This window comes from Amblyomma americanum, chromosome 11 (genome assembly GCF_052857255.1).
Source record: "Amblyomma americanum isolate KBUSLIRL-KWMA chromosome 11, ASM5285725v1, whole genome shotgun sequence".
NCBI classification, from domain to species: Eukaryota; Metazoa; Arthropoda; class Arachnida; order Ixodida; family Ixodidae; genus Amblyomma; species Amblyomma americanum.
This window is the reverse complement of record NC_135507.1, coordinates 14,307,339-14,325,831: the sequence shown is the minus strand read 5'-3', so window position 1 is coordinate 14,325,831 and position 18,493 is coordinate 14,307,339. Positions and strand designations below refer to the sequence as shown.

General features: G+C 51.6%; 1 protein-coding gene across 3 annotated transcripts in view; it reads right to left on the bottom strand.

Annotated features, from left to right (window-relative positions):
• LOC144109932 (uncharacterized) overlaps nt 1-17,606 on the bottom strand; it is a 150,410-nt gene extending 132,804 nt beyond the window's left edge. For 2 of the 3 annotated variants that reach the window (XM_077642699.1, XM_077642701.1), the window contains exon 1: nt 16,023-17,567. In XM_077642699.1, the coding sequence (XP_077498825.1) occupies nt 16,023-17,427 (1,405 nt within the window). In that variant the 5' untranslated portion in view covers nt 17,428-17,567. Of the gene's footprint in view, nt 1-16,022 lie in introns of all 3 variants that reach the window. The other variant, XM_077642700.1, reaches the window with a different exon arrangement.
• Between the last annotated feature and the right edge of the window lie 887 nt (nt 17,607-18,493).

Genomic DNA, 18,493 nt, shown 5'->3' with positions numbered 1-18,493 from the left:
CTATATGCAGTTAGCCTTTCGAGGGGGACGGCGCCTCCGTCGTGTCACTCCCTAAATCCCTATGTGTTCTGAAGGAAAAGAAGGGTAAGTGGGAGTTTCGATTTAGAGCTCGAGTGGCTCCTGACGTTTCTTCACTTAAGTGTTGTACAGCCCGTTTTCGTTTTTGACATTCATTTCTCATTTCCCTTCTTTTTTTTTCTGAATAGTTCACGGTGCTTGTTGATGATACGAAGCCTACACGACTAGTGGACTACGGCACTCGTAGTTTAGCCACATTATGGATATGTATAACAGGGCGCTCCCGGCCGTCGAAAAGCCCTTTATCCAGGCCGCAGCGAACGTCCCGCCCGCTTCGGGGAGTACGTCATGCGTCTTATTGAAATTTCTGTCCAAACATGCGGATGTGACAGGACCACGTCTGATAAGTGTGAAGTACAATTGTGACGTCTTGTTTTGTGTCCTTCCTCGAATATGTTCGTTTGACAAGTTCCGAAACAGCACGCAGCTCTCCTGCAGTTCTCGCCAGTCCGATCATGCTCACAACGAGCTGCTTAACTATGAAGCTCATGTAAATTTAATCAACATTCTGAACGCCAGCGCCACTTGGACATGGGCATGCAGTGCCTGAATGCAGAGCTGTTTACTAGTATACTAGCATTCTATTTGGTGATTGATTCATTGATTGATTAGTTGATTGATTGATTGATTGATTGATTGATTGATTGATTGATTGATTGATTGATTGATTGATTGATTGATTGATTGATTGACTGACTGACTTTGCAGCGATACACGAGCCATAAAACCACGACGTCACTGCACTTAATACTGAGCAAGCTACTTACGAGCTCTTGATCTATACGGTCCTCGCGTGAAAAAGCAAACAGTTAAAATGGCCTCCCGCACAGATGAACTGTTTACAAAAACACTGCCCTATTTATCTAAATTATGAATGCGTCCGCATGGGGCAAGAAAATCACCGATTCACGGCCACTCAATCTATGACGATGGTTCATAGCCGCTGGCTGCGAACAAACACCACGCAGAACTGACCACAGCTGCCCCACGGAACGATGCCATCATTAGCCACGAGTGCCTTACTTTGACAACTATTTTGTTTTCCAAAAGGGTCCGGCCGAAACGGCCGCGGCGTATGCCGGGCCACGCGTCCGCGCATGCCATATCGCAGAATGCAAGCGTCTTTCTGAGTCCGCAGTGAGCAGGCATAATGAAGCGATTTCTCTTTCAAAACCGACAGTGCTTGTGTTCAGCGCGGTAGCGACTGACAAATGGCCAGCGGGAACCATTTCGGACGACCGCGGGCAACGGCATAGGCGCAGATCCATAAACAGGTGGAAGTGAATTGGGAGGGGCGGCGAGGATGAAATCGATGTGAACGGCTCTGTGCCACTGGTCTACGCTCCGAGGCAACAGCAATGGAACTTAGCGAGAACGCGGGATATATTCAACGTGGTCGATGATATTCGATCCACGATATAAAGAATGCCGGTGGAATACGTACAAAGGTCAGAATTCTTAATTCTCCATGAAACAGGAGCCAGTGTCCCAGGTACAAGCGGCGACGCGTTGACTACAGACCAGCACGTTGCAGCCTGCGAGCCTGCCCCCCCCCCCCCCAAAAAAAAAAGCTGCGCGCTAATATTATCTTGTGACCAAGTGCAATCAGAGACCCCAGTCCATCGTATCCACGTAATTTATTCGCATTTCTAGATGCTAGTGTACTGTCCAGGAGAATCGTAATGAAAATCAGCCTGTTCGGCATTGAACTTAATAAAAACTGTGCTTTATTACACTAGCCTGCACGATACTAAAGCCGCACTGACAAATTATTATCAACTGCAACACATCATGCCAGCTTGTCAACTTCCGGACACCAAACATGATGTCAAAGCCAAATAAAATGCCGTCTGCAGGACTAAGGCGTTCCCATCTTTCGCGAGAACTGCTCCATTCTCACGTAAGCGTGAAGCACCCCGGGCCTCCGAATGTTCTCATTTCTGTCTCCACCTTTGCTCAGTCACACAGTTCGCTTTCACTTGGCAGCTACGAGGCGGACGACAGCTTTAGAAACTATACGCAAGAGCAGAATAATGCCGATTAAGAACTTTTTGTACAGCACGCATTTCATTGTTTTCGTGTTTACTCAGATTATATTGTAATATAATAATTTAGTGGCTCAAGTGTATTAGTTTTTACGCCTGATGGTGCTCTGGCACGGTGGATGATTTTACGCATGGATTGATAGCACGAGGATGAAGGCGCCCCTCAATAAGTGGCGGGAGCTGTCTTATCCATCTAGCGCTAATAAACTGCATGGAGATTTATAGGTATTCGCTCTTCATTGTTCTTCAATCCATCAGTACATAAACTCGCTAGGAGCTTTCACATCTTGTTGTCTACCCTGCGGTTTAGATGTTCGCGTAACCAGTAGAAGTACAAATGTAAATGCAATAACAAGAGCTTATTTAGGAATAAAAATCAGGTACAAGGTCACATGTTGTGCTTCGTAACACTTATTATGTGTTATTCCTAGTTACGCAAAAGCTTTCACGATATAACCACGTCGGACAACTTCCTCGCTCAACAAACAGCACTCCCAGATGAAGCTCTGCTGCTACTTCCACCCGGTCACTAGAACTGGCGATCGGGATTATCCTGATAACTTACTTTTGCGCCAACTTCTTCCCCTGCTATAGCGTCACGTATATACACTGAATACAAAACTTTCTAGGAACACACAATAACAAGTTTGGCGTTGTCCACGTACATTCAAGGGACACCTGCACCGCCCTTTCCCCAAATGTTCCCATCGCGGCATTTTCACTAAAACCGGTGTGAAACCACCCTTGGTAACGCTTGCATTCCGTTTACTAAACAAGGCAGCCAATGCGAAAACAGCGGAGGGTGGCCAAACTTTCCCACTTGTCGCTGAAGAACTCAGTTCTTCTGTAGCTGCACTTCAAAAATTCCCCCTCACACATTTTCAACGCGTTCGTGGCTTCAAACAGAAAAATGCGAGCAAATAAAAGCAGTGCGCCGGGAAGCTACTGTCCAGAATCCCTAGTTCAAGCAGGAGGCAATGAAACAAACGTGAAGGAAATGTGTGTCCAGAAATATTAACAAAGATGAGCTACGTTCACGTCCGCATTCCTGTATATGTATATAGAGACTGGGCAACGTAGCGCAGAGCATCTAAATCGCCGCAGCGCACCCCCCTCTTTTCCCGACCCTCGGATCCCTACTCCCTACTATCCCTGTCCAGGCAGTTCCCCGTGTCCGCCTTCTTTGCTCCTGTCTGGTCAGGCGGCAAAAGAGAAAAATAAAAGGGAAAGAAGGGAGAGGTGGGGAGGCGTCCAGTGGCAGGTGCCCTGACGGTGCCGGCCGGATTAGGGAGCAGCGCGCCCTTTTTCCCGTTCGTCCTCCACTTAATCCCGCGAGCTCCTTCAGCACCGCAGCTCTTCCCTTCAACTCGCCGCTTCCCCCACAGCACCGCTCGCACCCCGGGTCTCACATAGCAGGCGCCGATTGTCGCCGCCGACAACCCTCCCCTCCGGCCTCACCTTTCCCGCTCCTTTTTTTATATCCCGTTTCGGGAAAGACAGCTGAGCGTCGCCGAGACTGCGCCAACTCTGCGAAGAGGGCGGGCGCAAAACAAAATGAAGGCAGACTGAAGCGGTAATAGTAGGGAATACAGGGAAAGGGGACAAGTCGTCTTCGCGACTGGGCGCATTTCTGCACTGGAAGAGAAGAGGGAGTTAGGGAGAAGCTCTCTCAACTTAAAAAAAAAACTGGAAATTCGCACTCGTGGTCCGCGGCTATAGGCTCACCCTGGTCGCGTCTTTTACAGAGTACAGTACTCACGGATTGAAATAGGACATTCGGAGCGCTAGCCTTGCGGTGCCACGCAGGCATGTGGTAAACCACAGGCCGGCTGATTGGCTACTGGAAGGAACAATTCTGCTTTGTAGATGTTCTCCCTCTCACGCCATACCACAATGCACCACCTTGGTTCCATGAGCGTCTACGGGCGGCGCTCCATGAAGCGACGGCCACGCGCTCCGAATGTCCTATTTCAATCCGTGAGTACTGTACATCGTACACCAATGCGTAGTTATTCTTTTCGTGTCACTTGAGAGAAGGTGCGAGGCTGTGAGAAAAGTGAGTCAAGTTTCTTCGGAGAGAGAAAGAGGTCGGATAATAAATTTTATTCGGAAGAATTTGTTTCCGTGAGCAACGTGCAAAATGAAGCGAGCTCGTTTTGCAGACTCCGCGAGTAACTGTCAGGATTGCCATTAATAATAATAATAATAATAATAATAATAATAATAATAATAATTGGTTTTTGGGGAAAGGAAATGGCGCAGTATCTGTCTCATATATCGTTGGACACCTGCACCGCGCTGTAAGGGAAGGGATAAAGGAGGGAGTGAAAGAAGAAAGGAAGGAAGAGGTGTCGTTGTGGAGGGCTCCGGAATAATTTCCACCACCTGGGGATCTTTAACATGCACTGACATCGCACAGCAAACGGGCACCTTAGCGTTTTTCCTCCATAAAAACGCAGCCGCCGCGGTCGGGGTCGAAACCGGGAACACCGGATCGGTAGCCAAGCGCCCTAACCACTGAGCCACTGCGGCAGGATTGCCATTCACGACGGCGGTTTCTTCACAGCTGTTCAACAATCTTTTCGATTTGTTATTCGCGTTCCTGTTTCTAATAGTTCTGCTATGAACCCTTAGTCTCCTCATTATTGTACCTGCATGTTTTGTTATTTCGTTCACTTTGCGCTAAACCCTATTCAATGTCAGCGTGTCTATAGGAGCAACGAAAACAGGAAGGCAGTCATTTTATTTATGCTATATTTCGTGTTCTTAAAACGATGTCACTCAGTATGCTACGTGTACTGCGCAACCCAATTATTTGAACAAGGCAGGTCTATACTGCTAAACAATTTATATGGGCTCACCGATACAAAGTCGCGCTCTCAGACAAGCTAATGAAACAATCCATGCGCGTAAGCATTTGATTCTGGTAATGCAGCTTACTCTTTCTCTCTCCTTTTTTTCTTTCCCCGGGGACCAAACATTTGTTTGTTTGTTTTTTTGTGAACGCATACGTACTGCGACAAACAGTTGATTTAGGTTAGTTAGGTGGTTCATTTCAGAGAACCGCGCAAACACCGCACTACAGGAAGCAAACGACTACCCGAAATGGTTTCCGTCAAAGTATGCGTCGTTTCTTTCCCGAGTTAACGACCGGGCGATGAAAACGCGGCGACAGTTCTTTCGCGCATCAAAACATATATAGCGCTAATTGCAAAGGTGAGAATATCGCGTGCGCGGAGAGCGCCCTCCAAACACGCTATTGGCGCTGTCTTTTAGAAGAGCACCACTGTTTCTTCGTGAGCCGCGCTCACGCCGAACGAAAGGAAGGATGTCAATGCACGCTCAACGCACTTGACGAGCTTCTGTCGCATGCACGCAAGGCTCCAAGACGCTGCGGAAAGTAGACGTGTTTTCGGCGAGTTGTATTTTTAAAAATTGGTAAAAGCACGGTAAACTCGCTTCACTTTTCTTCTTAACCACCTTTGGCATGCGTGCCTGCGTAAGGGGTAAGTGCGTATGCTTATTCGCTTATTGGCACGCATTTGGTAAGCGAAATCCGCTGTACCAAACGACCAAGTACTTTAAGCTATACGTGAAAACACGAAAAAAAAAAGAAACTGAGGCACTGCCCCGAAATTTTCAAGGTGTACGTTCGCTCGTTACCACCGCAATTCGGCTCTGCAGCCGTGAAACGAAGTTATCGCCAACCTAGCTTTTGTGGTGCAGTCACGAACTGAGTAACATGCGTTATATTGGTCTGGTCACCGCTTGTTGCGATGGCTCAGTTGCTATGGCGTCTTCATAGCTGAGTTAATGCAAAGGCCGCGGGATCGAATCCTGGCTTTTTTTTTTTTAAATTGGTTTTGGGGGAAAGGAAATGGCGCAGTATCTGTCTCATATATCGTTGGACACCTGAACCGCGCCGTAAGGGAAGGAATAAAGGAGGGAGTGAAAGAAGAAAGGAAGAAGAGGTGCCGTAGTGGAGGGCTCCGGAATAATTTCGACCACCTGGGGATCTTTAACGTGCACTGACATCGCACAGCACACGGGCGCCCGTGACCGCATTTCGATGCTGGCAAAATACAACAAAAAAATCATGTTTCCTCTGCGATGTAAGGAGGACGAAATTAATCTGGAGCCCTCCAATACGGTGTCTCTAAGGACTCATCTGCAGGTCAGGGACGTTGAACACCGCATACCGTACTATATACTTCAGGTACTTCAGGTGGTATCACTTTCGCAAAGCTCTAATTTCCACGGCTTGCGTAGCAGTATAATATTTCATACTAGCCCCGATAAACGCTTCTAGACTCGGACTCGGACCGTATACGATGAGAGCCTATGTGGAGCTGAGCTTGCAATGAATGAATGAATGACATAATAACCCGTGCATATCGTTGAGACTACTATAGAGACAGGCGAGGCTACAGAGGAAGGCGCTCACAGCTGGAAACGCCAGCCACCCACGTGCGCCACATTCTCGCAACCAGGGCAGCTGCTCTTGTGAAAGTCAGGAAAGCGTGACGCATGTGGCTGCCCGTCCGCGTAATTTCAGGGTCCGGTGCTCACGTTGCTCTTGCCACTTTGCTCCCAACGATTCTGCCCCCCCCCCCCCATCACCCCCTTGTCCTTGCCAACAGGCCTGCCTGCGAGACTGCTTAACAACCGAAAACAGTCGGCAACATATATACAACCAGAGAACACAGATTTCCTTCTGCCAGCACGACGCACTGCCTGACCGCCGTCATCTGCGACACCAACGCCGGAAGGCGGACGAATCTGATTCGAGCGCTGTCTGTCGAGGCACGCGCAAGTCTGCACGAGTTTAAACGACCGCGGTTCACGCTCAATGGCGCCTTCCTTCTCAGCTGGGCCCGTATCCTGTGGTTAGCTTGGGGGGGGGGGGGGGGGGGGGGGGGGGCGTAAGCGGGTGCGCTGTGGTGAAACTTGGCTTTCCTAATGGAGAAGCCCGCGCACGCCTATGAACATAAGCATTTTTCACACTGCGTACCATAGCAGTAAAATGAAACTCGAACGGGGCAGCTCAAACACGAAGACAAAAGCGCAAAATCATTAGCGGATGGAGAGGAAATACAGACGAGTAAACGGTTCCGAAAACGCTCTTCGCGCCTTCAATATGGGATATATCGCTAGTGTAAAGTCTCCGTGAACTAATATTGTCTCCTTTTGATCTTCGCGTTTCATTTGTCTCGTCCGCATTCGTTTCATTTGAGCTTGTACTACACCGCGTACACTACGCAACTTAAAACGCACAATAACACCAGACAGAGTGCTGAAAGCTCATTGCTCTCGGCTGCCCGCACGATCGCCACGTTTAGGAAGAGGGAGGGGGGAGACGCAATTGCGCAATAAAGAAAACGGCATGCACGGAGGGATTCCCGGAGATAAAAAAAAAAAAGAAAGAATGCTCACACCACCCCTTCACCGGCACTTTCAACAACCGGGCCCCGTACCCTCTTCCCCGAGCCGGCCAACACGTAAACCCGCGAGGGGTGTGCCCCCAACTGGCGACACGGACGACAGCGCCTCGCCGGGCAGCTGCGTCTGTCTGCCGGGGTCCGCCGCCACGGCACACCTGGCGTACCCTGGACGGGGAGGAGGTAAAGGAGGCCGGCCGGCCGAGTAGCGTTCAGCGCGCGATACCCTCGTCGACGCAATCGGCAGCTCCGGCTTCGCGAAACTCGACGCGAGGGCATCGTCGCCGTGCGCCGGCATCGCGTCCGTGTTTCTGTGTGCACTGCGAGCGGTGGCCCGGCTGTTAACGAGCTCGGGAGTAACCATCTCGTGGTGTTAGTATAGGCATCGTGACATCGCTCGCGCGTAGCACAGCGCAGATTGTGTTTGTCTAGCCGTCGCGTAAGACGTGATGGGGCGTAGACGAGAGATATACAGGGAGGATGGAGCTGGGCCAACAACCTTGGCTCTTCAATGGTGGATTAAAAGGGGCCGGGAGCGACCGCTCTTCCTGAATGAAAATTGCCCTTTGAAAAAGCACACCGGAACACCCTTGCCCCTCATTTTCTTTCTCCGAATAAATGTCAGAAACTTCAAGCGCACATTTTTGTAACCAGAGTTACTTCTTGTCAACACTTACGGTGGTTATAAGTGCGCATATTTTAAACGGGCACTGAGGATAAACTGAAGTTTGCCGGCACCGAATAATTACCGCCTTATAAGGACGAAAAAGGTACTATCAATCAAAATTCAGGTTTCATAATCGAACAAAAGTCGGAACATGAAATAAGCCGGTTTCACAAGAAAACCGCGATAACGTCAGTACCTTTTAATTTTTGTTTTTTTTTTCGAATCTACACCACCGTTCACTGCGAAACGGGGATCGCAGAGTCCTTTTTTGCTATTGAAGCCACGAGCTTGAATCGAGCGGCGGCAAAATTTTCGGGCTTTTTGACGGCGGAAGTTGTGACGGCGAACTACATATTTGCAAAGCAAGCATGAAGCTATCATTGCGCTTAAAAGGCTGAACCTGCCGAGGTGATTCAGTGGTTAGCGCTTTCTCCTATACTGTGCCCGAGTAAACCGGTACTCGGTACTCATTTCCGCATTACTGCCCCATTTACTAGATGCTAGAGCCCTTGTCAAGCTGCTTCTAGAGCTTTTAGTCCCGGTTCCTTCTTTGCGGACATAAAAATAAACTGAAAAAGAAATAAAATTGGCTGGTGGTTTAGCATTGCTAAGCACGAAATATTGTTCGAAAGCAGTTTTTTGCAGGAGGACACCAGCGCCACGTACCTGAAAGCACGATTGAGGTGTCCACTGACCGGGGAGCCAGTTACGCGTTTCCGCAGCAGTGCTGTCAACGCCGTCGCATATTGCTCCAGTGCCGTGTTTCTGCCACAACGTTGCCCACGCCAACGCATGCAGCGCGCGTCTCTCTCTGTCATTACAGACACATAGCTCCAAGCGCGAATATTAGTTTGGTAGTAGTATTAGTTGATGGAGAAGACGATGTGCAAGGGACAGCACGAGTGTGTTGCAGCTTAACACGAGGCGTGTTCGGCTGCGGCGACATATCCTCGTACTCTCGCGCAGTGGCCAGCGAAGCTCATCTGTTCGCGCCTCCGCGGGTTCGAATCCCAGTCGCGGATATTTATTTCATTTATTTTTATTTACTTATTTCACTTAGCACAAGCCCACAAACACCGTAAGCATACAAACGTCGTCGCAAGATCTTGCTCGGGGTTGACCCATCGGAATAGTGTTTTCGCACCAAAAACCGGCCCTGGCAGCTGCGTTGCGATGTAGGCGAAAGGCAAAGCGCCGGTATGCTGCGTGATGTCAGCGGATGTTAGTTCCCCCCCCCCCTTCACTGCGGTACCTCTCTCTCTCTTCCCTCTCTCACTCCCTTCCCTCACGGCCTTTCCTTTCTCGATAACCAATTTCATTATTACGCTAGACAAACGTTTCGGGCTTGAGCTACCCCACTTGACTTGAGTCGCAGAACCCAGCCTGCACTACAGATATCAGCAAGGAATCCGAACGAGATCGTCAAGCAGCACTACTGAATTATATCATATGAAAATGTCATATTACTATATTCGGTGCTCAGGCAGACAATTCATATGAAAATGAAACTGAGAGGCTGCGAAACGTTTGTCAGGCCAAACGCAGTCGGCATGCCACCTACAATCACTGCAAATTGCGAAGTGTGCAGCAAACTCCACAAGTTTTATTCCTTGGTTAACAGAATAACCAGGAAATGCGAGCTTGTTTTGGCAAAGCCAAGACTACTCCTTGCTACCTTCTCTACAGTGAAGTCTGATCTTCTCACTTAAGTTCTCGCAAGGTGTGAAAACCCATCGCTCTATCGGTTTCATATTCATTAAAAATCACTTCACCCAGTTTGCGCTGACTGCGTGGCATCACCGGTGGCGGTGATGACTGCCATGACAAAAAGAGACTTTAATGACCGTGTCCGCAAAAACACGTCTGTTGACCTGCGGTACATTGTTAACAGACGCTTTGCTGAACATGGACAAGGGATTCATCAACGAAGAATATGGCAACATCACCAGTGCCTGCCCTGTATTCACTCAGGGCAGCATATACACAGAGTATAACAGAGGAGCACGCACCCGTGACTTCCACACATAGATATCCGTTAATCTACTCGACCTATATACTAACGAGCTGGATTAGAATGTGAAACCGAATTTACTCTGTTCCTATGGTGTTAGGCTCGACACCGATGTCCAACCGGTATGTAAATGTGACCTCCGCAGGAATTTTATGCGTAGAACGATGAGCAAGGTAGCTAAATAACACCTGAACGTAAAGAGCCAAAATATTACGTTTTGCTTACGGGTGGTGTTGGGCTTTGAAGCGACCACATGCTTGTCACTAAATCTTATAGGCATTCAAGCCAGGCGAGAGCTTTCAAGAACTCTTAATCTCGCACACGACGAAAGTCAGCTCCCTCCCCCTTCTTTATGGCACTGTCTGCACTGCGTAATGTGAACATCGCGATGTTAAGTCACGTACACGGTTCCCTGGTATCACAGTGACTGCACTGCACACACGCAACTGTTAATTTCCCGCGCTTTTTTTTTTTTTGCCTTGAACCCCCTTTAGACGCTGTCCTGAAGATCGCCGCAATTTAGGTCCCGTAAATGCTCCGCAGGTAGTCGCAAAATACATCGGCGTCGGTTAATTTCCAACGGATGATTTACTAAATGGTTGCGTCAAGGCAATGTAAGCACGATAGGAAAAGCACAGCAATCAGAGTGTGTCTGTATGCGGTAAAATCAAAGATTGCCCACTCGGCCTGCTGCACTGAAGTGCGATAATGAACACAAATCCGACCAAATCTCGCTGAGTGGGATCGGCGCGAAGCTAGCGACAAAATGAAAACATCGATTTCGTACACGAGTTGAGTCCATGCAGGCGTATTTGCATCCTCAGAGTCTGAACGCCTGCCAAATGTAACTGTGTCATATCTCACATATGAGCGACATGCCGTGTCCGGTACCTTCCTACACGAAACCAGTACGGCGTTCTCACGGAGCTGACCGCTTTCGGGACGCTCTGTGGTTGCTCTCTGCGAAATTTGCAGTGCTTTGTAAGCACTGCGTGACTGCCGATCAGTGTACTCCAGACAAATGCGAAGCCCTTGTATTTCGTGGACGTTCGCACGGAGCTTACGGAAAGTGCATTCAAGAAATTGGCAACTAATTAAGAACCGGTCAGCAAAGAGCATTTGATTTAGTAAAGCGTAAACTAGCCTACCACATCTTACAAATGCTCTAGAAGCAGTACAAAATAAAGCCGTCAGATTCATACTGTCATCCTACTCACGTCATCAAAGCGTATCAGCAATGAAGCAAGCCATGAATCTTCAACCTCTTGCTACTCGTAGAAAGTTCGCCCGGTTGTCATTATTTCACACCTTATACTATAGCGAAACGCCATTCTCCCGAAATCATATCTTTCCTGCGCCTCATTCAGCTCGCCTGGATCATGCGCATAAGGTACGTCCGATTTTCGCTCGCACACTAAAATATCAGAAGTCGCCACTGGTTTTGTCAATAAATGAATGGAACTCATTGCCACCCAGCATTGTCGGCCATACTGAATTATCATCTTTTCAAACAGCTTTACTAACATCTCTGAACACGGAAAATGCGTCATAGAGTGCTGAATGATTTACCTTGTCCGTGAATTTTTAGCGGTCCTTTTTTGCTTTGCCATTTCTTGTGTGCTGAACAGCTCCGGAGCCTCTTTTATGTGTCATTGTATTTTTAGTTACTTATTTTGCCCTAATTATTACTCACTTGTTTGAACGTGTTGAATTTTGTAGTTTCAATATGTTATACTGCACTTAACCAAATGTTACCCAAACTTTGCCCTCTGTATATTTACCATCATTTGTTATGAGTTGATTTGTTATGTGTGCTTTCTTTTCATCATTCCCCCCCCCCCCCCCCCCCTATGTAATGCCCTCTTCTGAGTTTTTAGGGTAAATAAATAAATAAATTACTCACCGAGAGCGAACGAGTTTAAGGTGACTAAACGAGCTGCGGTACCTTCATACTCGGGCATTGAAAGCACCAGAACTGTAAGACACCGTTATTAAGATCCTACAGATAGTGTTCCAACTAAATCAAGTGGTCTTCGTGTCAAACTACACTTTCGCGTGGTGGCCGCCAAATTACACGCTTCTTGAAACGCACCAGGCACTAGAAGCATTATCATTTCAAGATATTAAATGTCATTTGAGCGAGAAAATGAAATATGAGACACCAGCCGATAATAATCGCTCGTGTGTCATGACTTACTGTCACTGATCACGACTTCCAGCTAAGAAACATAACCTCCTCACGGAACTGAACCTTCGACGCTGTACTTTAGTCATAATGTTCAGTTTAGGCACTGAGCTAACCCGTTGTGGACGCATTTACCTTACGTTGCGCTTAACAACGTCTAAGTCAGCGTATTTATTTATCATGCACGCACCTTAAAACGCACAGTGCGAATGTTTACAAGGCTGAAAAATGAGCAGCTCCGATTAATAACGACTAAGGTTCCGCTTATCCGCGATGAAAGAAAAGGTTTGAGCTTGAAAGCGCCATCAGTAGGAGTATATTCCTTCAGTAATTCCCCCACACACAAAACTTCAGCGATACTTGACAGTTAAAACACACAAACTACTCCGTGAAGCTAAGTATGCCCGAGATTTGTCGTTTAGCAAAACACTCTTTCTGCACCCCAACCTTTCGGTCGCACGGGCCGGGCGGTACAAAGCCACGCAGCAACGCCAAGGAAGAACCGATGTTAAACTTCATAGAGCGCTCGTTTTACACGCAAGCCAAAGAGCCAGCTTCATCACAGCAGCTCGCAGTGTCGCTCGTGAGACAACATACGTTTCGCTACCCTTCTGGCCTCTTTATATCGTGGCACCACCATTCGAGTGCCCACTTAACGCGTCAGATGCGCACCCTGCTGGGCTGCCGAGCCGAACACAGCAAAGCAAAGGGGGGTGCACTTCCTTCTCACGAATCCCTTTGTCCCTAATTTTGCACTACTTCTTCGTTATATGGTTATAACGACATAACTAACCCTCCTCATTAATAATTGCACTGTTTCGCTACACACGAAACTAGGCAAAAGGCAGGTGTAAAAGAAGAACGTAACACCCTCTCCCGAATCCCTATATCGCGTTCTATTTTTTTTTTCGGTATATGCCCACAATGACACCGCGAACGCTCCTGACCCCCAATTGCGCTGCTTCACTAAGCACTGAACTGGATAAAGGGCAGAAGTAATGGAAGAACGGCACACCTTCTCGCGAGTCCCTATATCCCTATATTTTGTCCTTTCTTTCGGTACACGGCCACAACATCGCGAGTGCCCCCGGTTTATAATTGCACTGTTTTGCTACATACGTAGCCGGGAAAAGGGCGAAATAACCGAAGAACGGCGCGCATTCTTCGCGGAACTCTTTGCACCCCTATATTTTGTCCTAGTTTCCGAGTATGCGGCTACAATGACTTCGCGAACGCTCCTTGTTGCTAAAGGCACTGTTTCGCTAAGCACAAAGCTGGGCAAATGGCAGGAGTAACAGACGAACAGAACACCTTCTTCCGAGTCCCTTATCCCTATATTTTTCCTATTTTTTTCTGGTATACGGCTATAACGACACCGCGAACGTTCCTGGTCCCTAATTGCACTGTTTCGCTACACACGGAGCTGGGCAAATGGCGGGAATGTCGAAAGAACAGCACACCTTCTCCTCGCTAGTCCCTGTATCCCTATATTTTGTCCTATTTTACCGCCACATCTAGAACAACATCGCAAGCGCTCCCTACGCGCAGCAGCACTGTACTGTTTTTCCTCGCCGACGCGACGGCGAGTGTGGGTCGAGCCTGCGCGGGAGCGTTAGCGACTAGCGGGCACGGCGGGGAAAAAGGGAAGAAATCCCGCGCGCTCCCGTTGGCGTCGGAGGGAGCTCCCGCATCTGAGTCACGGGGGCGATGCGCGGCGCTCCAGTGTCCCTAGCTGGAGAGTGCGGCGGCGCCTCTGCGCGCAGGGGCATCCCCGGAAAACGGCTTTCTCCGCACCACAGCGCCTCGGGCCTGATCGGCCGCCGCCGAAGGCAGGAAGGAAGGAAGACGACGCGCGGCGCGGTGGCGGCACAGAAAAAAACAATTGGGGAAGAAAACGGGAAACGCGTCCGCGCGCGCACTCCCGGCAGTTCGCGCGCGGATATATATACGCTAGAAGAAAACCACGTGGGACGCGCGCGGACGCGCGCGCGTTTCAAGTGCGGTTAGTTCTCTGCTGTCGAGAAAAGTTTCAGGTTTCGCGCACGAAAATCTAGAGGAATGTTGCAACCTATTTCTTGGAGAAAAGATTAGCAAGCGGAATAAATTTTCCCAATTAAATAATATGGATACTGATGACAAGTCTCAAGTCATGGCAGCTGCTTTGACTGAAGGGAGCAAATCAATGTGCAATTTACGATGCCGTTTACGTCTAATGTAGTAGGCGATGATCCTGTTGCCAGCTTAGTATCGATGAAAGAGCAAGGCGGACGCTGTCGCCATACGAACCACGGAAAACCACACCGACGTATGCACAATACTGAGAGGTCGACAGTTTTAGAAATTTCCATCCGACGTACAACGGGATTGAGATCGGTGCAATGGACGGAGCAAGTCACGCCTTCCGCAGTTGCACGACTGTGACTTCGCCCTCACTCACTGCGAAAAAACGACAAAGAACTCATATCTCCTTTTCAAACCGATCTCCCAGCTGTTCCCGCGTTACGCGTCGAAAGCAGGAGAGTCCGTGCGAGCCCTTCGGAAGTGCCCGGTGGCACGTCATACACCACTGCGGGTCCAGGGGGGTTTCCGGAGGATGGGTGAGGAAAGAAATGCGGAAGCTAAATAAAGGACGGGGAATCATCGACGAGTTCGACCAGAGGGCAGGACTCACGCCGAGGGGAGGTCACGCCCGCACGTGCAAATCAATGATGGATTGATTCCCGCCTGGTGTGCGGCCCCGCGGTTCGCCCTCGGCCACAGTCCACGTGCTTCTCTCGGAGTACGGTGCGAATACGGCGGCAGAGCTCGGAGGTGTTTGTGCAAATTCCGCAGTGAAAGCTTGAAGTGAAAAGCGCGTGTTTTCTGTGACGTCTTCAAGTACGAGACGCTGTGTGAGGTGATTCACCTCTAAAGACCCGCGCACCCTCTCTGGACTTTCATGTGAAGCTCGACATATCAACATTTTGAAGGCAGCAGTGAGTTACATAGCTACACAAGGCTGATTTGCGTCCTCAGTTAGTGCGTGTCAATCGACGGTCAAGCAAGTGTTCAGCTCCGGCAATGTGATCCGCAGCCGTAAGGTTCTAGCTTGTTTTCGAAAACACGGGGTTTTCTCTCGAGAGCGTTTAGGCGCGCAGAGGTCTGGCGAAGAGCTGCTGCAAGAAATATCCTTGCCAGGGTCGGTACGCTTGTGACAGCAGCTGTGTCAAGCGGTGTATCGGGCATGTACCGCGGCAGTCAACAAAGCAGGGCACGCTATGAAACGGTGTACGATGCACAAGGCAGCCAAAAACGGCATGTCATTTTCATCACCGAAGCGCGAGGCGGAGCAAATAGCGATCTTCAGATAAAGTGTCCAGAGTACAGCACCTAAAAAAATTCAACTATCGGCCGGTTAAGACGAGTTGAACAGAATCCGTGCTTCCAGAACAGTGCCAAGACATTTGCAAGAGCAGGCGCGTCAACAGCACTGGGCCAACGTCGTCACGAGCAGAAAAACGGCCTTCAGAGACGTCCAAAGCACGCCGCTCGTAGGGGCAAGCAGAGGTGAAAGCCGAAGCGACAAGCAGCCAGCCGCACACTATGGGCCACCACTCACCTGCGAGCCTGAGCGCCGACATCCTCTGGAACTCGGGTTCCTCGAGCCACTTGTACATGCGACGGAAGGTCTCCCTGCCCGACTTGAGCTTGCTCCAGGGCTTCGGGTTGCGAAGCAAGTCCGACAGCGTCCCCTGAGAGCGGCACAACACACGCTGAGCGAAGATGGCCTGCGGAATGCTGTAGCGCTTCAGCTCGGCGCTGATGCGCTGCGCCAGTTCCTTGGTGTTGATCTCCTCCGCCTCGTCGGCGGGACTGGACGCACCACCCGCTTGGGCTTGCTGGGCTGCCTGGTGCTGCTGTTGCTGCTGCTGTTGCTGCTGCTGCTGCTGCTGCTGTTGCGGGTGCGAGGCCTGCTGGGTGACCACCGCCGGGTGGATGGCCTTGGCCGGACTCAGCACCAGGCTGGACGACACCACGGACGCCTTGGCGCCGCACACGACGACCTGTCCCAGCGCGTTGCTGACCACGGGGAGAAGGACCCGCGCCGGCTTCGGCTCCGGCTGCGGCGGCGGGGGCGGTTGCGGCGGCGTGGCCGGCGCGGCCAGGTGTGCCTGAGGGGGCGTGTGCGGCGACAGGCCGTTCAGGGCCGGCAGCATGGGCGAGTGCAGGCTGGTCGGCGACTGGGGCGAGCCCAGCCGCGTGAGCTCGCGCTGCGGGGCGGACCCGCCGTAGGACGTGGGCTCGTAGCCGTTGAGGCCCTTGTCGACGCTCAGGCCGTTCTGCGAGTAAGGAGGAGGCGACGGCAGAGCGCTGCCCGCGCCCAGCATGGGCGCCGTGCCGTGCGGCGGGCTCATGTTCATCGCTCCCGACATGGCACCGAGCTTGTCGTACTGCGAGTAGCCGCCCATGCCCATGGCGAGCGGTGCGAAGCCGCCGTTGGCTCCCGGGTGGTGCTGGTGGTGGTGGCCGTAGTGGGAGAACTTGTCCGACATGGTCGAGATGGGCGGCAGCGGCTGCAGCGGCGTCAGCGTGGCATAGCTGCTGCTCGAGAATCCGCCGGGGGACATGCGACCCGGGTAGGAACCCGGGTCGAGCCCCCGGAACTCGGAAGCGTCGATCATGCCCGTCGACGAGGCGGGACTCACGGGCTCGTCGAGGTCGTCTTCGTCGGCGCCAACTTCGCCGACTTCGCCACACGGCGAGTCGTCGCGCACCGAGAGGTCGGCCGCCTGCAGCAGCTCGGGCGACTGCTCGGAGCCGGCGTCGAGCGGCGAGCGGACCGCATGCCGCTCCTCCTCCTCGATGTCGTCGTCCTCCTCCTCGACCGCCGTGGCCACGGGGGACGCGGCGGGAGAGGGAGAGCGCACTTCCTCCTCCTCCTCGCGCACCTCCTCCTCCTCCTCGGCGCCAGCCGCGGCGGCCGCCTCCTCCGGCGACAGGCAACCGCCGCTGTTTTCGTCCATGCTCTTCGCCTCTCGGGGCCCCGGGGCCGCTGCCAATCAGACCGCCATCGACGCGGGGCCTCACTCGCTGCGTGGCCCTCCCACGGTGCCCGTCGCTGGCCCGCGGTAAGCGATTACGGAACGTCTTACTTGTGTCTCCGGACGACGGGTGCCCTGAGCGCCGGCGCCATCTTGCCTCTGTGTCCGCCGCGACGCCGAGCGCAGCGCCGCGGCGCAGCGCCCCTCTGCGCATGCGCCGCGGGGGCCACCCGTGCGGGGCTGCTGCTGGCATCGCCGGCCCCGAACGCGGGCGCCAGCACCCCACCGACGCCACGGTACGTCCTGTCCCCAGCGCGCGCTGTCCGGGACCCCCGAACGCCGTGTTTACACGCGACACGCGGTCTTCCGAAACCACGCGGTCGCCGATCCCTCCTACTCTTCGAACGGCCATCGATCTCCTAATTATGAGCGCACCGCGCCGCCGCCGATCTCGCGCGGACAACCTCCCCCACTTCGAACCCCCCGCCGCCACTCGGCCTGAGGCAAGGTCAGGGACGCACGTCAATACACGGAGAGCCGCCCCTGTAAAGCGTGCACCGCCGCAGAGCGACCTGAGCAGCGGGCGAGGCGACTTCTCAAGACGCGGAGCGAAGCCCAGCCGGGAGAAGCCCGCTTTCCGGAGCCCGAAGACAGCGGAGTCGCCGCGAGGGCAGCGCGCCCGGAGGCCCAAGGCTAAGCCGCCCCAGAAATACTCCGGCACCGCGACCGCAAGTTTTTCCGTCCTCGCTTAAACTTTTTTTCTCGCCTTTTGTCCTGCCCTGTGCTGCATTCGAGTCTACGTTGGCTGAAGCTTTCCTGGTCACCTCCTGTTACACGTCGGACACAGCGTATGACCTTTCCATTCCTTTAGTTTTTTTTCTCGACTGTTTTTTTATTTCTCCTGTGTATGGCCTCTATACTTAAAGAGAGGCGATTTCTTTGCTCAGGAAGTGACCAACAGAACTTGTTCCGCTCGCACTAGTGTGGGGCTAGAACGACGGTGGCGGCGCCTGCCGTCACAGACTCAAACCAGAGCCGAGTCGCTTCA